The sequence below is a fragment of the Carassius gibelio genome, chromosome B7 (genome assembly GCF_023724105.1).
Source record: "Carassius gibelio isolate Cgi1373 ecotype wild population from Czech Republic chromosome B7, carGib1.2-hapl.c, whole genome shotgun sequence".
Lineage (NCBI taxonomy): Eukaryota > Metazoa > Chordata > Actinopteri > Cypriniformes > Cyprinidae > Carassius > Carassius gibelio.
Genome location: NC_068402.1, coordinates 18,605,189 through 18,631,297, shown reverse-complemented (window position 1 = coordinate 18,631,297; position 26,109 = coordinate 18,605,189). Strand labels below are relative to the sequence as shown.

At 37.4% G+C, this 26,109-nt stretch overlaps 1 protein-coding gene across 2 annotated transcripts; it reads right to left on the bottom strand.

Moving 5' to 3' along the window:
• Positions 1–455: 455 nt before the first annotated feature.
• rhpn2 (rhophilin, Rho GTPase binding protein 2) lies at positions 456–26,109 on the bottom strand. Of its 2 annotated transcripts, none has more exons than XM_052561856.1 (15): positions 25,837–26,109; positions 21,578–21,693; positions 16,081–16,209; positions 10,741–10,816; positions 10,221–10,298; positions 9,948–10,072; positions 9,400–9,566; positions 8,537–8,724; positions 7,727–7,883; positions 7,099–7,218; positions 6,795–6,989; positions 6,112–6,158; positions 3,614–3,760; positions 2,296–2,454; positions 456–2,173 (listed from the first exon to the last, which is right to left on the bottom strand). In XM_052561856.1, the coding sequence occupies exons 1-15, from the start codon at positions 25,903–25,905 to the stop codon at positions 1,931–1,933; spliced, it is 2,016 nt and encodes a 671-aa protein (XP_052417816.1). In that variant the 5' UTR covers positions 25,906–26,109; the 3' UTR covers positions 456–1,930. The 2 variants fall into 2 exon arrangements, with proteins under 2 accessions (XP_052417816.1, XP_052417815.1); XM_052561855.1 differs by having other exon boundaries at positions 6,082–6,158; positions 25,837–26,108.

Sequence of the window (26,109 nt, the reverse complement as noted above, 5' to 3'; positions counted from 1 at the left end):
TTTTCACTGCCCTGATTCACATGCACACCGAGCACAACACGAATGCCGCTTTTCCTCTCATATGAAGAGAGCAACATTCCTTTCTTTGTTTTACTGAAGTTTCAAGCAGTCGTTATGTTATAGTATTACTGCAGTTTACTCTCTAACAGTAAGATTATTATCTCTGTTCTGCCCTTACTTTACATGAACTTTTACATCTGAATCACAGGGCTGCAGTTTTAAAATACCCTGCTGCATTTATACTGTCAGATTTCTGGGTAAAAAAAAAAAAAAAAAAAAACTTTATTTGGAAAAGGGAGAAAGAATTAGGGCAAAACAGAGATATTTGCTTACTCATGCATGACCTGTATTAAGAGATAACCACTTGTTTAATGGTACTTTTAACCAGAATTGGCATGGTTGAGAAGATTACACAGTGAATAAACACAACACCCATACAAAATAAAAATAGCCACTGTTTTGACCCCTTTTTATTTAGATCAAGATTTACATATACAACAAAAGTAGGCAACAATACACATTTCAGACAGACATAACAGTCCAGACATTTCCCTAGACATATCACAACGGTAATCCACATAGTGTGTCGACACAAAAGCAAATAATCCAGAAATCTGCTTTACCTTTTGTAACAAAGTTGGAATTTAGAGAACAGATGCCGATTCGGATCCCACCCCAAATAAAAGTACTGTGAACATCAACATCGTTTTCAAAGAATCATTAATATGTAACCTTGCAATGTCAACATTCTCTTGGAACAGTGTTTGCCATTATAATTCTGAATGTGGCACTTGCAGAAACATAAACGGATAAGATACATTCATTGACAATAACAAAGTATTTACAAGCAAGGTACATTTGTGTCAGTGTAGACTGTGATAAGGCATATTAAAGGCATCTGAAAGGCAGTGTTTTCTACAAGTAAATGAAAAGTTAAATATTGTCACAAAGATATGGAAAAACCTTGCCATCTGTACATTTTTCAGCTATACTATATAAAGAGAAGAACATACACCAAGTAACAGAAAGAAAGATGTGTAGCCAAAAACAACCCATGATTATATACATCAGGCGACAGTTTCACAATAAAAAACCTAAATACTTCTAATACTTAAAATGAATACACGTTTATATAGATATTTTGTCCTCTTTATTTTGCATATAAATTATTTGATTATCAAATGTGTATAAAAATCTACTTTGTAGACAAGTGGAATATTCCAACACTGAAGAAGTGCTAGGTAAAACACATGGACCAAAAGTTTAATAAGGATGGCATTTGTATTCACTGATGTATGTTTTATCCTTCTTGCTTGAATTTGGCAATACCTTTAGACTACGCATAACTATAGAGTCCTATCGTGGTATTTCCCTTCAGTGTATGTAAATACTTAAGTTACACAAAATTATATTACTGCTTGTTGAACAGACATTCCCGGGGCAAAAGCTATTCACCGTCCTCTCCGACAGTGATTGACAGAGTTAGAACTCCATTGCAATGATGCAAGATCATCACAGAACCCTGTTGTATTGGTCTGCGTGTCAGCTGCAGGCTTTGAGGAGGACGCCTGTGTGTGCCACCAATTAGTGGAATTTTCCACAAAAAAAAGAAAAGAAAAAAATCCTTCATCTCACTATTTCACCATTCAGTACAAGAATAATTAAACAAACAAATAACAATAAGCAGCATGCACTGTGTTTTATCTACCGATTCATTAAAACACAATTTTCTCCTTTAATTTATTGGTGAGATATTCTAGACAACCAAACTAGGAATAAAGGTTTAGCTTACACCTGTGTTTATACTTTAGATCTGTGCAAAATGTACATTTTCACCTGTAATGTCAATCTTTCTAAAAATCCCTGTCTTTTCTTGTGATATATTGTGTTGCTGCACCATCAGTGTAGGTATAATTCCAGTTTTGTGTGTTTAGTAGAGGGCACTTTCATTATAAGAGTTGCGATAGGTAGGGCAGGGTCTGTTCCCGAGTCCGTTGTAATCTGCATTGGGCAAACTCAGTGTACTACCGCTCTTCTGCTTGTTCTTGAGACCCCAGCTGAGGAATGATGGTTTTTTTGCTACCTTGCGAGACTTCTTATCGTCCTCATCATGTGCCAGGCAGATCATGGAGTAGGTCTTCGGCAGACCGCCATATGTAGCGCTCTTGGTGGGCTGCAGAGATACAAAGAGGTGAGAGGTGATTAAAGTTTCTCTTCTGTGGAATATTTCAATACAGTTCCTCAACCAATCAGAGAACGGAAGGCAAAGAAAACCCCGAAACAAATGGGAGTTACCATTGGTTGGCTGCTGCTATCCAACATGCTGACCACTCTGATGTTGACGCCCTCCTCATCCACATCCTTTAAAAGCTTCATAACATCACTCACTCCCAGCCATTTACACTCCGTGTCACCCACAGCAACAAGGTAATCTCCTTCTTTCAGCCCTTCAGCCTAGTGATGAAGAGATAGTGGAGAGAAAAGGAAACAGAGGGAAAGACAGAAAAAGGTCAGAGCAGTAAATCACGCCCTGCAAGAGTGGTGCTTCAGATATTTATGGTATGGGTTTATCGGCACGACCACACTTCTGTTACCATAGAGATCAGCTCTGAGAGGACTCGCTCATGTGCTCCAACAAAAATGGTTGGGGTTATTTGTGGGAGACACACAGCTGCTTGAGACAGCTTGAGACTCGTATGGTCAAAAACAGGTGCAGTGGGCGTGGATAAATGTGTGTGCTTTGTATTCATTCAATTGCTGCTGTCAAAGATTAAATCATCTGTCCTTGCCGCTTCAGAGACATTTACACGTATGCAAGGAAGATTAATCACTTCTGATAAATGTCATTACAGTTATCCGGTTCTGTTTGTCTGTTTGTTCTTCTCATTAAGATAACACTGCATTATTTATTTATTTATATACAATAAAACGGGGGGATGAGGGGGTATTTGGACATTAAAAAAAAAACATACAGGTTTTGCACACCATAAGGAAGAGTAGTTTTTTAAGGCCTTATACATTTTTTGTATTGTTCTCAAATTCAGTTTTAAATTAAAGATATATTTTTTAATAATAACTTTATTATTAGTAGTAATAGTAGTATCATTAAATTAAGTAATATTTATGTCACAATTTCTTCAAGTAAAACCAAACTTTTATTTTGACGGGTTGCTGTGAAGACCTTTAGGTTTCTGTTTGTATATGGTATGACGATAGTTTTACTCAAAAGAAATGGTAAAATGCTCATGAAGTGACTCTCAGAGAAGTTCTAGAGGTCTTGTTCATGTGTTCATATACTGAGGCAGCAGAGGCTGAAAACACCACAAGTGTCATAGCGTGCGTCGTAAACATTCTTCAAAACATGCTTCGTGCATCTGCACCATTTATTCACACAGAGACAAGCAGAACATGGAGGATTCATTTTTAAAAGGCATTTTTGCTGCTTAATATTCAAAGACACTAATCCAGATCACATTTATCGATCTGGAATTACACATGATACGGTATATTACGTTTTTATGACTAGATTCTGCAATTCGGTCCACTTTTTCCAAATCCTTGAAATCATAGGGCTCTACATTACTGGTGCCTATGTCTGTGTGTAAACACTTACCGCTGCGGGACAAAGGGGATCCAGTGACTGTATCTGAACGGGTGCATCTCCCTTCAGAGTGAATCCGAGGTCTCTGTCCTGCAGTCTCAGTCTGATGGTTCGTGGGGCTGACCATCTCTGCTTTGCTGAGAACACTGACAAAGGCCCCTACACAACACAAATACAACAACATCAAATCACTATAGCAACTCACCACATTCAAAGACACACAGGGTGTTTTTAACTTGCCACCCTGGTCGTCCTAGGCTCCTGCTCGACATCCAAACATCTGGCTTACTGGCATGCTGACTTCATACAGTATACGTGTATGGCATTACTCATATGGTGCAGAAAGTTTATTTAATATTATCATGAAAAGCACAATTATCTAAAGAGATGTTATGGTTAAAGAGTTTAAGGCAGTGATTCTCAACCCTAGGTCCCGGGACCCACTACTGGGACATGCCAGACTTCTGGGGGGCCAGGAATATGATCTAAATTTAACTAGAGGTACATCACAATAGATAGGAGGCCCTTCAACCATTGTCTCAGACAAACGGGGCCTTAAAGTTTAAAAAGTTTAAAAAATACTTCACCTAAAAATTCGAATTATCATCTACTTTTGGTTACCCTCACGTCTTTCCGAACCTGTCAAAGTTTCTTTCTCATGTTGGACACAAAAGAAGGTATTTTGAAGAATTCTGAAGAACCAAACAGTTGTTGAACCCCATTAGGTAAAGACATACTATGTATACTGTGTGTGTGTGTGTGTGTGTGTTCAACAGAATAAAAAAAACTCATACAGTTTTGGAACAACATAAGGGTGAGTAATTTTAGGTGAACTATCCCTTTAAAATACAATAAACTTCAGTACCACTAGTTTAAGGCGTATGCAGCATATGGTTGACCTCTGCCTCAGAAAGGTCACTCAACATGATTAAGGACTTGCAATGCTTCTACGTAAATCTGAACTCTACTACAGAAATGTCATTTCAAGTGAGGGGTCATTTAAAGTGCCCATGGCTCAAGGAACAGTGGTTCTTTGAACTCTCTGAAGGTCACTCAGACATCTGAAGGCGGTAAAACTCAAACATACGCTCCCATAAAACTAACCACATCATAAACTCTGCCTCCTTCACCTGAATTACCCTGCTCCCCACAGCCGGAGGGAACGGAATATACACGTCAATGTGGTTCTCCAATGTCCCAGTTCTGTACACCAGATTTACAATTCTAAGACTCTAGCACAGGGTCAAAATGATTCTTGTCGTTTTTGTTGTTTAACAGAACTTACTGCAGATGAAAACTTGGTGTTACAGAAATCAAACCCAAAATAAGGACAAATGAGTCAATGACATGACACTAGTTGTCCTGTAGTTAAAAAAAGAAAAACTTTTTGGTTAATTGTCTAAAATAAGGTTAACAACCTCAAGAGATTTTCATATGCCTCCCGTGATCTTTTTAAATCTTTTACGTTTCTTGAAAAATGTGGTTTCTAACAAGCGGCTACAGGATGTTGGGTACATTAAATGTCATCATGCTAAACAGGAAAGGTCATCCACTCACTAGATTGCTTATACAGCCACATTGTGTTTATGTTTGAGCTATTCTAAATCAAACTTTCTATCTTGTAGATTTTAAAGGATGATTTAAAGCCTTGAAGCTTGGCGATGGTGATGCTTACGTCATGTAGTTTATTTAGCCTTTTAATTTTGCCAAATGTATTAAGGATTCAAAACTGGTAAAACTAGTGTTCATTGGTGAACATTATATTGAAAACAAAAAAAAACATTCAAAACTTTCATTAGTCAAGCTTCATTTTCTACAATAATCCAAAATAATTTTAGACTCTTTATATACATGTGACCATCCTATAAACTTAATTTTTCATAAAACCTGATGTTTTTAGGAGGAATCAAGTAAAAAAAAAAAAGATTTTACAAGATATCTCCCCTCAAAAAGCTTTTAAAGAGGTATTTGTCTGAGGATAATAGTGTGCCAATATTGAATACTTAAATGTTAGAAGTTTGTTTAAACCCCTAAAACGAAGTATGAGTTAGGTAATAGTGATGGCATAGTAGATTTGAGTTTTAGAAAGTTGTAGTAACAAGATGCCATACCACTTTGAAATTCATGTTCAAACCAGGGTTATTCATATTAGTATTGTAAAAGGAGTATAAATCTCTACAGACTGACCAAACAGATTTCCCAAGAATTTAAAATTATAACTCCGTGGCATCCCCGACTGCTTGCAGTATTTTGTTTTTTGCAAATGAAACTGGAAGCTTGGATTGTTGGGGTTGTGGTCTGTTTGGCCAGTGTGTACAGATCAATCAACATGGCTCTGTTCAACAGCACACATGCTCACAAAATACTTGTGTGTTATGCAAAACTATTCTGTGTACTTAGAAAACTGCAAATTTGAGAGCGCATTCCTGTGCTGTGAAAGGAGCCTGAAATTTCATGAGTAAAATTAGTAGCCCACATACCAGCCGCTGGAATAGGTCTTTGACTTTCACCTTGGTGGCAGCTGGAATCTCCATCTCAGCTTTCTTTTCTGTTTTAGCTAACAGAGAAAGATGAAAACAGGGTTAGTGCATGTTCACTCTCTCAACTGAACTTACATAACCACTGTGCTTCTCTACAGCAAGATGAAGGTTCTGTTCTAAGACTCAAGTTCTAAGAATCTCATTTAGACCAAACCACAGTTTAAACTGTGATGTTCACTGTTGCACATATTTAAACAAACAAGCAAACAAACTATAACTGAGCTTTCTACATAATAAGCCAATATTTTATATTATATATATATATATATATATATATATATATATATATATATATATATATACACCAGTAAAAAACACATTCGGATGCATAAGTGTTTACGATACAATTGCATTATGCTTGCATGCATTTCTGACACGATACACTTTTCGCTCCATTAACTTCCATTCATATTCATGCAAATGTGAGAGACAGGAAACACAAGCTCATACAAATTGCACTGTGTTCCAAGGTTCAAGTTTAATGAACTCTGCTCTTAGAATTTGTATCCTGACTCTTAGCTGAATTAAAAGAACAAATTTTAAACCTGCAGCACTGCAGTGAAGTGGAATTGACTGCATAGTTTTATATACTGAATTATAAAAAAGTAAATTTTAGTGTGACCATTAATAACAGTTGTCTATCTCTGACTTACAGATGATATCTGGTGCAAGCATGTAGTCTGTGAACTCCTCTTCCTTGTCATTTTGTTCAAACTTAGTAAGAGAGCGTTTGAGGCCAGCTTGTAGGATGTCATTCAGGATGTCTAGTTTTTGCAGGTGTCGACAGCGAGAATGTGTGCGGATGGCCTCTTCGTGTCCCATGAGGGAGCGCTGCAGATGAGCTTTACCTGAGCAAACAGATAGAAAGTGTTAGTTTAGTGAGTTCAAGTGGAATATCCCAATCATTTACACTCTCTGTAGCCTAACAGGTCTGCATGTAGTGTAGGAGCCTCTCACCTATCCGCCGTCTCTCCTCTTTATCCTTCAGGATGTCCAGAGGAGAACGTCCCTCTGGCATGGTATCATACAGTTGTGACAGAGCCTTCTCTTGCTTGTCCTCGTCATCACTGGGCGTCACTACATATGCAGACAGATAAATCAGTGATATATTTAAACACTGCATTGTTTTGCTCAATAAACCAGGAAACAAGTACATTCCTTTAAATTTCATCTCACTGCACAGAGGCCATGTTAAATGTTATGGCATTTACACAACCCATTGTGTATTTACTAGGGCTGCTGAGTTCAAATTAACTCCTTAATAGCTAAAACTGTCGGTCACGGAGACAAAAAAACAGAAGAGAGAAAGAGGGGATGGGGGAGTGACTGCTTGAATAACAACAAGAATGTTACATAATCCCATTTGTTCTGGCACAATCTATCCGAACCCTGTCAAACACAGCCTGAGATACTTAACCACCTCAGAATAAAAGTCCATTAAAGCACTGATACCCGAATCCTTTACTCTCCCAAAGAAAAGGAAACAATTTCTATGAATCAGACACAAAGGTAACCTTTTAAAGGTTCCAGTGGGCTGTCAGCCAATGGGAGATTGCCAAGAGCTGTGATTGGGTGCTTGACTTACACTGGTGGTCCAGCAGGGCAGTGGAGACAAAGTAATGGGCGAGAGAGTTGTAGTGATTGGTCTTCAGCTCAGACATGGTGGTCCAGAAAAAGGGCACGTTGTTCTTAATGGGGGTCTGGATCATGGACTGGTGAACTTCACTGTAGGTCTCCCCCACCTGAGAACAGAAAGGAGAGAAGGGTAAATGTCACAAGCACTCTGGACAGAGGCGTAACTGGAGGCTTTGAAACAGACCCACATACTGATAGGATCAATAGGTCATGTATTTATATGTAAAAATGTCCCCTTATACAGACATCCCAGGTTCAATTCCAAAAGAAAGAACATACAAAAATGAGATCACAGCAAACTGATTTTTTTCTCATTAGTTCTTGGTCAGCAAGATTTGTGAATGTTTTGTAAAGAAGTTTTTAAATGCTCACCAAGTGAAATATATATTTTTTTTATTAACAGTTGCCGTTTTGCATTTTCACATATTTTACTGTATAATGAGTGATGTCAAAGCTGAATTTTCATCACTCATTACTCCAATGTCTCACAATCCTTACAGAAATCATTCTAATATGCTGATTTGGTGCTTAAGAAACATTTTATTAGCATAAGTGTTATAATAAAGACCACTGATGTTGAAAATAGTTGTTCTGTGTGTGGAAATTGTGATGCATCTTTTCCAGGATCCTTTATGAATAGAAAGTTTAAAACTAAAAAATGATTCTGATATAGTTTTTACGGTCCCTTTTGATCAATTTAATACATTCTTGCTTAACTAATAATAACAAATTACTGTAATAACAGATTTTTTTTTCATACCTTGACAGCCTCTTGGGCTATTCTGAGCAGGCTGAAGAACTCATTTCGGATTCCTGGGAGAGTAATCTGCTCAAACAAACACTCCTGCGCTTGTGCTAGCATCAGCCGGATCAACATGCTCAGCATCGCAGGGCTCATATCATAACTGGGAGTGTGTGTAAATGTCTCCTTCAGGTAGTGCAGCACACCTGCAGCAGAACATACACAAACAAAAATCAGAAAGAATTTAATATTAGAGCGTGCATCAGTTGCCTTGTATTTGCCTTCAATTTCTGCAGAGTGTAAATTAAACAGAAATTTAAATGGAAAATTCTAGATAATTTAAGCTTCACAACATTATTCGGCATATGTATAAAGCACTGACATTTCCTCCTTTAAATGCCTTCTGCACACATCTTAAGAGATAAAAAAAGACTTGTAGGACAATGTGTCAATCAATCTTTGTCATAATCACAACAACAAAAGGAGAGAGAGAGATCATATTTGGAGATATACGAAACATTCAATGTGATGAAAGACAGCGGGGTTAGCTGTTTTTATAGCTTAAGAAAGCCAGCCAGATCTCTCTTTATGCTGCTGGTATTTTAAGGAGGCTAAAACTGACACAAGCCACTGAGTTCCCATGAACCTTTGACAGATCTGCTGTCGAGGGGGAAGAACTGCATCATGTTCACCCCACCTCGAAACACAACTGGAACCCGAACACACGGTCTGATCTCATGATGCAGGAGTGCATCATAGCCAGCTCTGGATACTTTCCTTACCTTCTTGCAAACTTATCTACATCCGTAGCACATTACTGACATTCCAAGCTGGTTACGTGCATCTTTACCGGTCAAGTGCCTCTACTTAAAACCTCTCACCTGCAGATTTCTGGAAGGCAGCGATGGCGTCCTCGAGTCCAGCTTGTGTTTGTCTGTTGGCGCGGGTTCCAATCTGGGAGTATAGAGCTGCCATGTTGAAGAGCATGCTGGCTTTCTCCAGAGAGATGTTCTGCTGGCACACAGGCACGCCGGTAAAAGAGTCATACCTGCGTGGGCACAAAAAAATAAAATAAGTGTTGAGACTCACATTGACAAAACCACAGGTTATCTTATATTTACTTTGATTACACATACATATGAAATGCTGAAGTGAGCTGTACTGTAGCTTTATTAGTAATTCAGTTACTTCTCCCCATTCTAATTTACTTTTTTATGATGACATTTATTCTTTATTTACCCCCTTATCTCCTTTTGTCACTATGGCATTAATGAATGAAAAAGCTGACGGATAAACATAGAAACAACAATGGCAGCCTGACAGTCCAGTCAGACCAGTTGTGTGTTACCTCTCAGCGAGTTGTGATGTTTACAGCTGATACAGTGGTGTATAATGTCAGTACTGCTCGTGTGGGTGAGATGCAACCTACCATGTAAAGAAAATGCCAAGCTGGCGCGTAGGAGAGAAGAATCGACTCTCTAAGAAGGAAAGTTGACCGAAGTAGTTGGCAAGCAGATCTATACCAGAAGGATTACGACTGGGGGTCCGACAGGCCTAAAACACATTTAAGTCAGAAACGTCAATAAGAAAGATCTCGCTGGTTAGCTTTGTGCATCTAAAGCTGTGTACTGTACGTATATATTTTAGCAGATGGATTATTACCCTAAATGAACTGCACACTTTTACAGAGGTCACATTTTACCTGTCTCAGGTCCATCAGGTCATCAATCTCATCCTGAAAGTTTGAGCCGTCTTCACTGTAGTGTTCCAGGATGTAGTCCTGTAAAACAAAAATGATATCCATACACTCTCTCTGTCAAATCAAACACCAAAACGCCAGACAGTCATGTATTCACAGGCCTGTTCTCCTCGCTAAACTTGTCTGTAGTGAGAAAACAGACATTACAATGACACATTGTCACAGACTCACCATGGCTATGTCATTACAGTAAAAGTAAATTACAGGACCAAAGCCCATCTGATTGAGCCTCGTCTCTCAACAAACATCTCAACACCCAATTATTTATAATGGGCATACATCAAAAATCACTGCAGACTTCCAAAACCATACTTCAAGTTTTATTCTTTGGCTTCCTTGTTTATTATGCTGTGACCTACTTTCGATTATCACTTTGAAAAGCTTAGAGACTCTCAAAAGCCACCTGACTGAAGGAATAATGACTGAAGTAAACACTGAAGGGGGCGCTGTGAAAGACACCGACCTTGAGAGCAACGGAGAAATCCACATCCTTTGTCTCCTTCAGTCCCAGAGGGATGAGTGGGATGCTGGATGTCTCTCTGTAAAACCAATAAAAAGACAGATTAAAAAATGAGGTTTTGAAAAACCAAGATGAGAACACTTTCAGTAAGAACAAATAAGACTTACGTTCCTTTGGTAACGCTTTAGTATTTGGAGCAATTCTCATTATTAACTAGTTGCTTATTAGCATGTCTGTTATTAACATATTGGCTGTTTATCAGTACTAATAAATCACACATTCTGCATGACCATACTCTAAATCCATAATACTACCTTGTACATAAATTTAACAACTACCTTACTAACTATTAATAAGCAGCAAATAAGGAGTTTATGGAGTCAAAAGTCTGTTAATATCGAGAACTGGACCTTGAAATAAAGTGTGACCGTTCTTTCTTAGGCCAGTGATTCAGCAAAACCAGACTTTCCACTCTCTGTGTGACTCAGAACTGAGACATGCTTGCAACGGGCAAGTGAATGTGACCCCATCACACATTACTCATACTACAACAATTCTGTGCCAGTTTCAATCATCTCTAAGACTGAATCAGCTGATACCAGAGTTTCATCACAAGCATATTGACCTGCTTACATTGTAGAAAGCTATTGAGTATTAAAACAAAACAACTTTGACACAAGAAAGAGTAGTGTGCGTAAGAGTCTTACATTTTGTGCTCATCACACTTTTAAATATGTGATTATACAGAATACACAATATATTTATGTTTGTGGAGTCTTCATTGACTACAAAGCTTGCACTGTTGGGGTATAAGCTCAGAGCGGTCTGAGTGAAGACAGACGAGAGAACACAGGAGTGTGAGCTGATGAGAGGCAGTCCTGGTCTGTCCCGATTGAGTCTAGATGACAGATAACAGTCCAGCCCTAGTCTAGTTTGGGGAAATATTTCTGAGAACTATTACTGGATCAGAGGAAAAGAATATCACTCATGATATATATACATAAACACTAAATAAATGAATAGAGCAGAAATATTCTAGAATAGTTTACAGGTTCAATTTCTTAAAATTGGTGCATTAATACATTTGGTATTAGGAACTGTGATCATTTTACAGCATTTATTAATCTGGGTTAAACTTGTCTCTTATATACACTACCATGTAAGTTAAGGGTCAGTTAGAAATTAAATATTTGTATTATATTACTGTTCCTGAAGCTCAATTGGTAGAGCAATGTTGGGGGTTCGATTCCCCGGGAACACATGATAGGTAAAAATGTATAACCTGAATGCACTGTAAGTTGCTTTGGATAAAAGCGTCTACTAAATGCATGAATTTTAATTGAATTCTGCTAAATGGATAAATTTAATTGAAATATTTTCTACTGAAAATTGACAGAATACATTTATACAAAATGTTTGTATTTTAAATAAATGCTTAAATTAAATTTCCTATTCATCAAAGAATGTGAATAAAACAATGTGTTACGGTTTCCATAATACATATTTGGAACAACACAACTGTTTTCAGCACTGTTGAAATCAGCATATTAGAATGATTTCTGAAAGATCACGTGACACCGAAGATTGGAGGAACTGCTGGCAAAAAATTCAGCTCACAGGAAAAAAATTAACATTACAAATTATACATGAAAATAGAAAAGTTGTTTTAAATGATAATGATATTTTCACTACATTACGGTTTTTACTGTATTTTTTTATTCAAAAATAAATGCAGCATTGGTGAGCATGAGATTCTTTAACAACTCTCAAATCTCAAAACTTAGAACAGCAGTGTATGAAAAAACTGTTGTATAAAGAGTTGTATATACTGACATTACTTAATGCATTGTGCATAAACATTGTCCTATCTCAGTTCATTAAAACAAATTGATGTTAACAAATCTAGCCTTTCTGGAAAATGTAAGAAAGTACTTAACCAAGACACAAAAGAAAGGTTATGTGAATGCTGGATGTTCAGATTCTGATTCTGGATTACTTGCAGATCTAGATATGAGATCTCATTCTCTTCAACTTGTTTCCAGTGTGAAAGCAACAATAACATTTCCATGCACTACTGTATGGAATCAGAGAACTTCAAGAATGTTAACCAATCAGGCTGCAGAGAACATTCACTGCCATAAGAAACAGAGAACAGAATACAGGTTTTGTTCCCTTGCGCTCTTCAGACCATGAGAAAAAGGTTTGTTTCAAAAACAAACAGAAGGAAAGAGCGGTTGCAGGGACTTGAAAAAAAATATGAAAGAATGCAGTTCTGTCCCTTTTACTGACACACACACACACACACACACACACACACACACACACACACACACACACACACACACACACACAGTAAGCTGGCAGCCAGGTGCGATTGAGAATGCCACATTGTATGCAGCTACAGGAAGACCTTGTACTGTTTGGATTTCTTTTCATGAAACACAGGTGATAACACCACACCAATGGGAATATTCCTTTTCTCACACTCAGTCACACATAGGAGGTGACAGGCTTTGTTTGTTTAAAAGGACAAATAAAGCATGTTTGTAGAAAGTTGAAGAAACACATTTGCAGTGCAGAGGAAAAGAGTAATTATGCTGCTATGCACAAGAGCACAACCACTAAAACAGCGCAGTCCAAAACTGACACACCTACTGCTTTATTAGTAGCATTATATTATTTCATAATAATAAAAAAAACTATTTGAACTACTCATCTAATCAATTGTTGGCTTTCTGAAACTAAGGGAATATATATATATATATATATATATATATATATATATATATATATATATATATATATATATATTATTTATTTATTTGAGTTTAATTCAGAGTCAAGCCAAAATCATATTACAGAACATACTGCATAGCCTAAGAGAGCGACATTCTTCGATATAAATAAATAAATAAATTCTGCCTAATGGGACGGTTCAGCCAAAAATTAAAAAAACATTTTTTGTACCCTATTGATTTTCGTTATTTTACTTTGTAATGTGACATTTACTAGCAATTTCAGAGTTAAAATAGTTTAAAAGAAGGGGCAAGTAACACACTGAATGTGAAATTTTCAAGCAGAAATACTGAAATAGTATTTTCTTGTAAAACATACTCTTATAATATATTTTTTTTAAATTTATCTTCGATTTAAACATCTTTTTTATAGTGTAATTACAAAAACAGTTCAAACTTTCTTCAAAATTCTATATGAAAGAAGTTTATAATGACATGAGAGTAGTAAATGATGGCATTTTTTATTTTATTTTGGGTGAACTAAACCTTAAACCCATACCGTTATTTTACTTCCAAAAAGAAAAAAAACTAAAGAGTGAGTGTCTCGTGTTTACAGCTTTGCAGTGAGCTGTAATTATGGATGTAGGTCAGGGGTTCAGATTCAGGTACACAAGTCTGCAGGAGGTTTTTCTGGTTTACTATGAACCCTCCAGACACAGGGGATAAACACTCTTTCGTTAGTGCTTTGCCTAGAGGAACAAACCCAACATGTTATGAAGCTAATGCTGATAAAAACTAGGCCAGCACAGCTTAGTTAAGCAGAGTTTGGGCTGCAGAGCAGAGAAAGACGGCTGTTCTCGTGCAGACGGTGAAGCATGCCAAAGACACTCAAGGGTGCATACGTGCATACACACTCTCACTCACAGTGGTCTGAGAGGCAAAAGAGGGCTTAGAGAGGATTTAAAGAGGACAAGAATCCAACAGTAACCAAGGAAACACACTCAAGGTCTGCGAACTAAACAACATATCCACGGCGTGACGGTCACAAAAGCATGACTGCAGCACCATTATTGAATCCTTTCATTTAGGCTGTAGGGTTTGTATCTCTAAAGAATGAATCACTTGAACATCACTGAATATAGAGGACATGTATTTCTCACTATTTCTATATGTATATGAGTGATACCATGGAATAAGTAACAGAAACACAAAAATAAAATGAAAACACTTTTGCATCCTCTTCAGAGACGTGAATGGGACACATGTGGCATGTGTGTAAAAGGACGATGAGCTTGAGGATTCACCAGAAATATCAACCCGTCTACAATGTAGAAAGAAACTCAAAAAGATTGATTAACCAATGAGCCAACAGGCTGTTTCTTGTCTTCTCTTTAAACTTCAGCAGTGTTTACAAAAATATAAGGTTGTGGGCTGGTTAGCTTTTTTATTTTTAAATACAGGAAAGCATTCGGAGCAAGAGTAGAGGAGACCATATATAAATCAGCAGTCTGTGCTCAGTGTGATATTTCCAAAATATTTCAATTGAAATGTTTAAGTGAGCCATCAAGCTGACCAAAGCAAAGGAACTCACATCAAGAAGACCATTTGATGTGGCATGAGATTAGAACCAATTAGATTTTTTAATGTTTTGAAAACAAGCCATCTGGCTTGAAGGAATTCAAAATCTTCATCATGAAATGTAAATATTTCAAAATTCCCTATTTTTACGAGAACTGACTTGATATGAAATTCATATTTTTAAATATAAAAGACCATGAAGGTACACTGATTTAAAAAAGAAAATATGATATGCATTGATAAATCATTTATAATAACAGCAGTATTCCATAAAATATAAGAATTTTAGTTTCATTGTGACACATACAATGTTACAATGAAATTAACACACACAAAAAAATTCTTAAAATGACTAAAAAGTATTAATTTCACCTTAGGTGGTAAAACGGTGGACGTCATTAGTTTACAAACAATGACAGTTTACAGAATGATTTGTGCAGCTTCTAATCTCAGAATATTTCCATTGTTGTCCTTCCGTTTACTCAAAGTCTCCAAACGGGGGAGATTTATGAAACTCAAAGATCTAATGACAAAAGTCTTACATAGCTTTAATAACCAAGGTATGTGTCATATCACAGGGAATTTATTTGCAGGCCTACGTGGAATTTGTAGCCACAGAAATTCAAAAAAATAAATAAATAAATAAATTCAAACACCTATCATTCACAAAATTCTACACATCCCATGGCCCTTCTGTGGTTTTAATGAAAAACTGTATTTGAATTTTAACTACCAATAATCATTAAAGTTCTCTCAGTTCTGTTTAACACTTATTAACCTTATTTAAATATATTCCACATAATTCGAAAAGAGATTAGAACTAAAAATGTGCGGGGCAGTGAACAGAGGTGTCTGCTCTTATATCATTCTGTGCTCACCCCTTCCATTCCTCTAACACGTAAGGGAGGATGAAATGGAGTAGGAGTAATAACAGTGCATTCTGTCCCTAGAATGGCTCTAAATCTGACTTGAGTTATGTTCTCACTGTATCTTTCTTCCTCCTTAGTTGCTGTGCTGTGTGTGTACTTACTGTACGTCCTGATAAACTTCCACCGAGCTGTTGAGTCCTTCCAGCTGCTCCGTAAGAAGCTGCAGATCCGAGTTTACATAACTCAACTCCAGCATCACCTGCTCCCGAACCTTATTATTGGACGTCGCCCTTGAAAGACAGAAAGAGAGAGGATGAGCCAAGGTCACATGCAACCAAGTTCACAACACAGGACAAGTGGCATCATTTGAATCAGTTTGAAATGTACAGAAGAAACAGTACAGAAGGAAGAGGCTGATAAAGCTGGAGACTTTTCTTTTTTTGTGCTCCCAAGCACATGATAGAAATAAGCGGTGAGTTGGCAGTACAGTCACGTTTGTCAAAGAAAAGTTTTAGAATTCAACTTCACATATACAATACAGACTAAACATAAAATAGAAATATGCTTAACTAAAGCCAATCAATAAAATACAAAAGGAGGAATATCTGCATATTAGCGAACCTGTTTTATCGGTGGATTCTATTCTAAACTTAAAGGGAGGACGCAAGGTGAAGGTGAGCAAGTCAGGTTGAACTGGAGACTTTTGACCTTTTATTTAAACAGCCAACATCACAAACTGTCAATCACGCTCTTCTATTTAAATCACATACCTTGTGGTTCTCAAGCATACTCAACTGAGGGGAGAAAGAATCCTTTATATATAAGAAATACTATACTTATCATAAATATATGTATTTATTTGTATAGTGCTATAATAGCTTCAAACTAAAGTTTAGCTCAAAGTGCTCAACAATGAAAAAGCCTTCCAAAAAGGACTTTATACAAAACCAGATACAACATCATAGCTAAAGTAACAAGCTTGAGGATGACCTACTTCATAATAATAATAATAAAATATAGAATTGATGGACAGCGAACAAAAAGGTGAAGCCAAAATTGAGTAACAAAGAAACTTCATGATACTGTTATTGATCATGAAAAACATAGCAAAGTAAAAAAAACTCTTAGAATAAAAACTAAATTGTAAGATAATGTTAAGACACAGAGGAATATTTCTGATTCCATCGGTTACATGTAATGACATGATTAATTACTTTAGCAAGGCATTATATGACATAATGCAGTTCAGGATGTTCTGTCATTTTAAAGTAAACATTACTTTAATGAGTCATGTTCGTACTTTGAATACCCAACACGTCCTTCGCCGATGGAAGCACGCAGAAATGTCAACGGAGAGTGGAAGATTACATTTTCTACTTTTATACAGTGCTGCAACTTCAACAGCAGAAGGGGTCAGAAATGTTTTCAAGACCTCGTGAGGTGTATATACAGCAGAATTCTGTACACCAACCCAGAGTCACGTTGACAGGGCGGAACACCACAAAATTAGCACTCAATGAAACCGGTCGGGCCTGTGAGCGCACTCAAACAAACACACAAGAATGTGGACTACAGCCGCTTAGATCTGAGCTCAGGTAACCAAAAACACTCCGACTTCCAGCTCTAATGAAGGGCTCTGAAACTGACTCATGTATATCATTACAATACATACCAGGCCTTCTTTAGCTCTGAATCACACATTAAACACAGAGGCATTCAGAGTTTGACTGAACTATCGGCAGAGAGATCCTCAGGCAGCGTTTGCGTGTACGTGAGAGAGCCCTGCCTCTCAAACAGTCTTATTTTAACTGCTTCTGCTGACATTTAAGAGAGTCAGCGTACGTGTCTCTGGGGACGTGTTAAACAGGCTGACAGAAGGCCTCAGGCCATTTGCAAACACATCTCAGCACTGCAATGACCTCACGGTGGACCTGTCACAACAGTCATCTGCTGACTAGTGGGAATATCATCCCATATAGAAACATTCCTTTGTAATTAAAATCACCAAACCCTTGTATCTGCTTGGACCCTGCCTTGTTTTCCACCAAGTTTCAGCCAACCCACAATATCCATCCAAACTGCAGCCAATGCCAGATGACAATGACTCGACAACACAGGCTATGGCCCAAACATATTATTAACCCATAGAGGGGAAAAGAAAGCAGACTCACATATGGTTTCTTATTGAAAAGAGCTTGTCCAAACTTTATTGTTCTCATAAGATTTTAAAGGCACTTTGACGTCAATGCCAATCAAATGCTTCGCTCCGAGGACCAACCCAGCAGGTGTGTCCTTCAAAACCATGGAGACAACAGACACACTTCACGTCCCCATGGAGACCGGGTTTTCCAATGTTACAGCATGTGCTCGTCGTAAAGAGAAAAACACTGGCAGCTTTTGAGAGAGGTAACATATAAGCTGGAGTTTTCACAACAAGATGCAACAGCAGTTCTGTAAACTTCACAAATACCTGTGCTTTCTGAGTTTCTGCACTGGTATGAATGTGGGTGTTTGCTGATTAGATGTCGGCTAGGTTATGTTTCTTGTCAGCTTACGTTTCGATTATATAAATGCTTCCTTGAACAGAGCTGATACAAATCCATCAGACAAGTCTGTTAGCACTGGTCAATTACACATCAGGCAAATGATATCCTACAAAGAACAATCAGAGCTTCCTTGTCCTTTATAACAGTACATTAGGTTTTCTACACATAATTTGCGTTAACTTTTAACAAGGGATAAACTGAAATGTTAGCATCTGAAAGAGAAATTTCTGACACAATACTGTCACAGGTCAATAAGATTTAAAGAACTTCATTTTAGTAAGCAAGGGCACACTAAATTGTAAATGCAAAGACTTTTACTACCATGTATTTATTTTTATTCATTTTTAAAAACAAATTATGTTATTTTCAAAGAATCCTATGCATCACGGTTTTTACTAAATGTTAAGCAGAACAACTGTTTTAAACACTGATAATAAGAAATTTGTCTTGTTCTCCAAATCAGCTTGTTAGAATTTCCAAATAATAATAAAGAATGGAGTAATGGCTGCTGCTAATTCAGCTTTGCCATTACATAAGTAAATTACATTCAATTGATTTTAACAGTATTTTACAATAGCACGTTTTATTACATTAATGATCAAATAAATGCAGTCTTTGTTAGCATAAGACAATTTTAATAATTAAAAAAATAGTAGTGTATATTAGGGATGGGCATGATTAATCGACGATCGATAATTGATCGTTAAGATTTTCCTCGATCATGTTAATTTGTTATCGATTAATCTAAAGCATTTTTTTTAATCTAATGCAGGTTGCGTTGCGTAGTGCGAGTCTTCAAGCAATTAAATGAATTTCACTGTGTGGCAGCAATTAAATATTTTACCACCATGGGGCAATATTTGACACCCTACTCGGTTATCTGTGATCTTCCGTTTTGATTTCAAAGAATAATCATGAAGATGTCACGGCGAAGTGTGGCGTGGGACCATTTTGATTTAAAAAGCGAACTAGTTAACTGCAAACATTGCGATACCGTGTTTAAGTACAACACGGCCACGGCTCAAATGATGTACCTGTGCATCCCGGCAAATTTTCATGAGGCTCTGTCTACAGTCTTTGTCTCCGCTGGTCGTCATGTACAAACATTTCATTAAAATGAACCGTAACTCCGTGAATACTCAACGAAGAGACATGAGAGAGATATCTATAGAAAGCCTGGAATGTCTACTTTTAAACTAAACAAGTGCTTCCGAAAAACAAATATTCTGAGATAAAGTAATCCATATGAAAACAACGCAATGTCTGTTTTTCATATCTTCCTTCATTATATTTAATGTGACCACGCCCCCGCGCTGAACGCGCTATTCAGATTCAAACTGAAGCGCGCGCTTGAATACGCCCACACAGAAGAAAAGGCAGCGAGACTGTTCTTCAAGTTTTTATTTTATTTTACTGTTTGCTTCGCGATGAGAGGACTAAGACATAATTCACCCCAAAAAGATGTGATGTGGTTGATGATTTGAGAAATGGATTTCCTCAGAAAAAAGAATGAAGCACTTTATTCAGACTCAAAACGCATATATGCGTTAATCGACTCGAAAGGGTTAAGAACGCCTGCTAGCAGCTGCAGGTTCCGCTGCTTTAGAGCACTGCATATGCACGCGGATATATGTTCGGTTTGCCTGAACGTAGTTTAACTGTCTGCCACAAGTTGATCTTGTAATAAAGGTCTCACCGAGGAAAAACACGCTGTATTTTTGTATTCATTGCATTTTTTTATTATAAAAATTAAATAATTATAAAAATATTAATGATTAATCGATAGTCGATCGTTAATTCTCCCGACGATCGACTAAGAAAATTTAATCGAATGCCCATCCCTAGTGTATATAAATCTTAATTTACTGCACTTCATAGTAGTGTGTGCAAAACATATCACACTGATCAACACTGACACATGCATAATTACATTGATGGTCATAATTTGTCAATTTTGTCATTCAGTCAACCAAATGCCAACTAAAGGAAGTGAGTGTACTCCCTTAGGAAAAAAAGTATATTGTATTCTTCAATAATAAGGACTAATTTAAAATGACCATTTTTGGCCAGTTATTTGAATCACTACTCAAAGCACATTGCTAGTTACAAACTGATACAACAGAAAATATGCATCATGTTTATGGACTGCTATATATCATTATTAACAGCAATTCAAATTCAAAATGAATTTTAGAAAAGCATTTAACATTCTGTAAATAAAAGTTTTGTTGTCTACTTTGTATGATACTCTTCTCTCCCTTGACGTGCTACAGGACACCAGAAAGGGGACACTAAAAAAAAATATTTGCATAATCCTTTACATGTTTTTTTCCCTCTCTTCTCTGGATCAGCTATAGAAGTATGCATGACTGACCGGCGGTTACCATTCAAATCAGTGCCAGCACTTCTCAGTTGACAGCTGGCTGCTAGAAAGTTCAAAACAACAACAAAAAACTTGCTTGCATGCTTAATGTTTCTAAGCAAATTAAGTTTATACGAGTTTAAGATATTATGGTTAAAAGTTTCAATGTCCTAGCAAGGACTCTATGAGCTTCACAGGTATGTGGTCTGAAAAGTTCAAATCTCATGTATAGCATTCCCAGTCTCTTTAGTCAACAGCTTTTAACAAAGCCACAGTGTTACTGTGTCTATAAACAACTCCAAATCTAAAGGTAAAAATGCACATCTGAAAGCCAGATCAGAGTGCATATGAGCTCCAAACATTTGCTTCTGCACACATACACACAGAGAAATAATTTTGATGACAGGTTGGCAGCAGGACGTCTGACTCAAACCTAACTGCACAAAGAGCAGAGGATTCCTCTAAAACAGGGCAGTGATTCACCCGACACAGTCGGTGCTCTATGGTCCAGTGCCAGACAGTTTAATACAGATGCTGTTATACAGTATAACCAAAGAAAAAAACAGAATGAAAGACTATGTCACCTTCTTTCAAAAAAAAAAAAAAAAAAACTTGGTTGTTTTTTTTTTTTTAGGAAAATATTCACTGCATATCCACACATGTGCCTGTAGGCTAACATGCAAGATAAGGGTGATGAATGAGCATTTGCCCTCATGTTTGTGTCTACACACATAAGAGTGCTTGACTTACTTGAGAAGGTTCTCTGCTCCAGCTCTAATCCTCATCTGCTTGATGATTTGCTGGTTGAGAAGTGCTCTTTTATTCTGCAGCTTACTGCGGCCTGTCTGTGCAAATGGATTACATCCCTGTCGGAGAAAGAGAAGGAGAAAGAGATCAACAACAGTTCACATTGTTTTTGTGTCTCCTCACTGGGAGCTAATCTAAAAGGAATTTACTGCCTGTTGTGTACATTCTTATAAAGCATTACATAGTGCCTATAAATGATAAGCACACAAGCACATGCCAGCCAACACATACACCTTGTAATGTTTTTAAGGTGTGGCGCACCCAGTACATGACGTAACGAGATCAATTTCCCACCCCGGCGCACCTATAGAAAGTATCTGTTATAAATCTGATAGCTGAGGGAGGAGGTCTGATGATTTACAGAAGGCTAGTATCACTCTAGATGGTTAAAATAGCAAACCTCTTACTGTTCTAATCTTGACAAACATTCCATAAGATCCTACAGTGAAAACATACTGTCTACTTCTGAAATCAGGTCCACTTGCTATGACATAATAATTATTTTAATGTCTTTGATTGTTTGATTAATAACTGTTGCTGGTGTGAATAGAAGATGTCAAACAGCAGGAAAGTCAAACTGGCATTTTTATGGTAATTTACTGTTTAATGTGTAAAAGTATATACTCACATTCACACAGTTAATGTTTTGGACTGACAAGTGTATTGTCATTTGAAATCCAGTGGTCTTTAGTCATCTGTTCAATCTGGAATTTCACTCAAACTCGCTACTTGGTTTGAAAGCAGACTGTGTTTTAACGGTGCTTCACGCATCACTACACTATTAAAAATGGACAGTGGACCTTTTTTGATCGTGAAATTAGCCAAACTATAATTGCATTAACAGGGGTGATGTTCATACAACTGCTCACAGTGGCAGCTCAAATACACTCTGTATGCACATGTGATTGAAGTCAATCCTATTTTGTATCCCTGCAACAGCTGTGAACATCACATAACATCTACAAGTACAGTGACTATGACTGAAGTAAATATCCAAGATGGTGACTTTCATAATACCAGAAAGTCTTATTTGACTAAACATTATTTCAATCATGACAACTCTCTGAAGATTTTTTTGCATGGTGATGGATATGACAATGCTAATGTATTTGGTCTTGGCGAGATATATCTGCTGTTGCTGCTGCTGCTGCTGTTGGTTATTGCTGTAGTTGTAGATCAATGCTGCTGCTGCTGCAAGTACAGGAACTTGCTACTGCCAATGCATATGGCAATATGGTGGCGTGAGTATTTAAGCCATACTGCTGCTGCAAAAATAGTATATAAAATAACCTCATAGCAGATCTATACAGGTGGAGCTGGGGAAGGTGGAGGGTTTCAGAGAAACTCTGAAAGCACGCTACATGAATCTCAAGTGAATACTAGCCAGCCATATAAATGCAAGGCAGTAAGCACATTGGCTGCATATATAACATGAACCAATCAGCTTGTGCAAAGTCATTTAACTCTCTGAATATCATCAGTTACATTAACAACCCATCAGCCTGTGCCATCTAGAGTTTCATGACTGACATATATATTTAATAACAACTACAATCAAGGATTATCTATCATATCTTTTAATTATTTGACTGTGGTGTTAAAATACTTCATTCGTAGGTGCAGGTAAAACAGCTCTCTGGTAGAAGTTTCAGATGACACACAGCTCATATCTCCCTCTCGATCTACCAAAACCCCATGTGAAAAAACCCCCAGCACACTTGAGACATGAACATGTGCAGTGCAGAGTTCCTCTAGGATTGTATGACATGACAGACCACTGGCTGCCCAGTGTGGTTTTGTTCTTACGATACAGCTTGACTGAAAATGCCAACTCAGTTAGATTATTTGGTTCTCACTTTTGTAGCAATCTGAAACAAAATGAAAACCATAGTCTGCTGCGGTGTAAACATGGGCAATAGTGGTTGTCAAAGGGACCCAGCTACACATTCTAGAACAAGGCGATGTTTAGCCGAGCAGAACCAAAGAGCTGCCAGTGCAACTGCCCTTCACAGTCACAATCACACTGTTGCCCCTCAACTAACAATGCAAACAGAGCAGAAACAAGGCCCTAATCAAACCAGGGCACAAATGAGACAGAAAACAGGGCCTCAACAAGTTGTATAAGTGTTCTACATTATGCAACTATTGTATATGGCAGTTATCTGAACAAATATGCGATCACAGTAACAAATGTTCATTTCTTTTTTAAGCCATAGGACATCCTTTAAATGTGCCAATGACTAACTGCTCTGCTTCTGCATTGGGGTAACAGAGTCAGGCTTCATTAAATACCCATTAAAGAATTATGCAACGGAAAGTACTGATCAAGGATTAATTTTTGTTATGACACACGCTTTCCTTCTTATTCATGGATTTTTGGGTGCTGTTTGATCACTTTACTCATACTGCGTAATGCTGCACAGAAGCCATGTTATACTAATCGTAAAGCTCTAAACTTCTTCTCATGCCTGTGCCGGGACATGAAATTGGAGCATCTGTGTTTCATTAATGTTTGTGGTTTGGCTAAGCACTTTCACTGGGCAGATGCAACATTAATAGAAGGAAAACTGAAAAAACATGCTGAATCTGCAATTCAGTTTCTCCAAGCCCCATAGCCCAAGCAGAATCCGCTCAGGCAGAACTGGACCAAAACCACATCACCACTCTGAAGCAGCCCCCACCTGGTCACCGGTCTGAAACCTTCTCACTGCAAATGGCAACCGCACTCATTTTCAAAGAATTAATGTAACAAATGAAAAGGAGACATAGGAAATGTGCTGAACAAACACAGCTACTTCAAGCAGCAGGGTAAAAAATGTTGGTTATCTCAGAAAACCCAGTCCGTGGTTAATTTTTCTGTTTCACTTGATGTTTCATGTGAAGAGGACTTCAGAAAAACATTTCAAGAGAACCTGTAGAAACTGATTACTGTACTGTTTCAGTTTGACATCAAACAAGAATAAGAAGCACTGAACAAAAAGCCCAATAGATACTCTTGAGTCTTGACACAAAGAGAGGTGAGCTCAACAAAGACAACAGGCCTCTTCAGCTGCCATTCACACTGACAAAAAAATCCTGAGGATAAAAGATCCAGGATAAATGCCAGAAACCTGCTGCTAGTTACTCTTCCAAAGTAAACGCATACATGCACACACTTCAGTCAATTTCAATCACACACTTCAGGGAAGACCGTGCAAAAACCTTTATTTACAAACACACTAAACCAACTTCACCATGACCGCTGCAGAATCTGAATCAGCTGTCAAAATGTAAAAAAGCAAATGCCAAAAAAAAAAACTTTGAGTAAGGAACACAATTCTTTACCATAAATTCACAGTATTAATCACAGCCACCGCAACACAATAGTTCAGCAAAAGATAGCAATGTAATCATTCTTGCAAATAAAGCAGTTTTTGTAAAATTGTAATAAGTATGACTGTATAAGTGCACTGTAATGTGTTCCTCCTACTCCGTACCAGTCCAACAGTCTGTGCTTTTGTTTATAGTCATTTTTAATTTAGGGATTTTAACTTTTTTGTTATTTTAACTACTGTCAAACGGTAAGTGTAACCCTTTTTTGCACATAACGCACATAGTCTACGTGTAACTGTACGTGTAACTAATTTGTTTACATTGACTTCAAATTGCACTGCATTATTTGGAGGACAACCCTGACTGGGCAGGATGTGGAATAACAAATTTGTTAATGATTACGATTATATTTTAATTTTAAATTATTATTGTTTTAATCATGAATACCCGTTGGATGTATCATCCACTTAATCCAATAAATGATCGACAGAATAATCTATTATTAAAATAATAGTTGCAATTCTTTTAATTACAAATTATTATAGTTGTGAGGGTATTAACAATACCTGGAGTCATCGGTGTCGGAAATTAAGGCTATCATGATATTTTTGTAGCTAAGGAACGTTGATTTAAAATATTTAGAAGCCAACGAAGATGGTTTAACAAGGGTGAATAACATACAAAAACCCCCGCAGATGTGTGCTCATTTCCCACAACACTTTAAAATTCGTGAAAGAACATGAAAATCAGTCACGTATCTTTTCAATACAACACTAGTAAAACAGAAGTGATGTATCCATCAAGATGGTGACCAATAAGAAGTCCTGAAGAACTTATCATCACCTCCCGAAACATCGAGAAAAACGGAAATGAAATTCCGAGTCGCTGACCTTTTTGAAGTAGCCACTCTCCACCGGTCCGTTGGTCTTGCAACCATTGGGCATAAGAGTGTCCGTCATTTCTGAACCCTCAACCGATTGCCTCGAAGAAATTCAGAAAGCAGAAGTCGTAAGTCGTTGCTGTAGCTCAACAGGTGTGTGTCTCTAAGGAACTCAAGTCTCCGATGTCTGTTGATGATCCACTGTTGTGCACGCTCTCCTAATCACTTTCTGCATTCGCTATTTGGGCTACGCTTCCCCACTCTGCTCTGCTAAGAGTGCGTC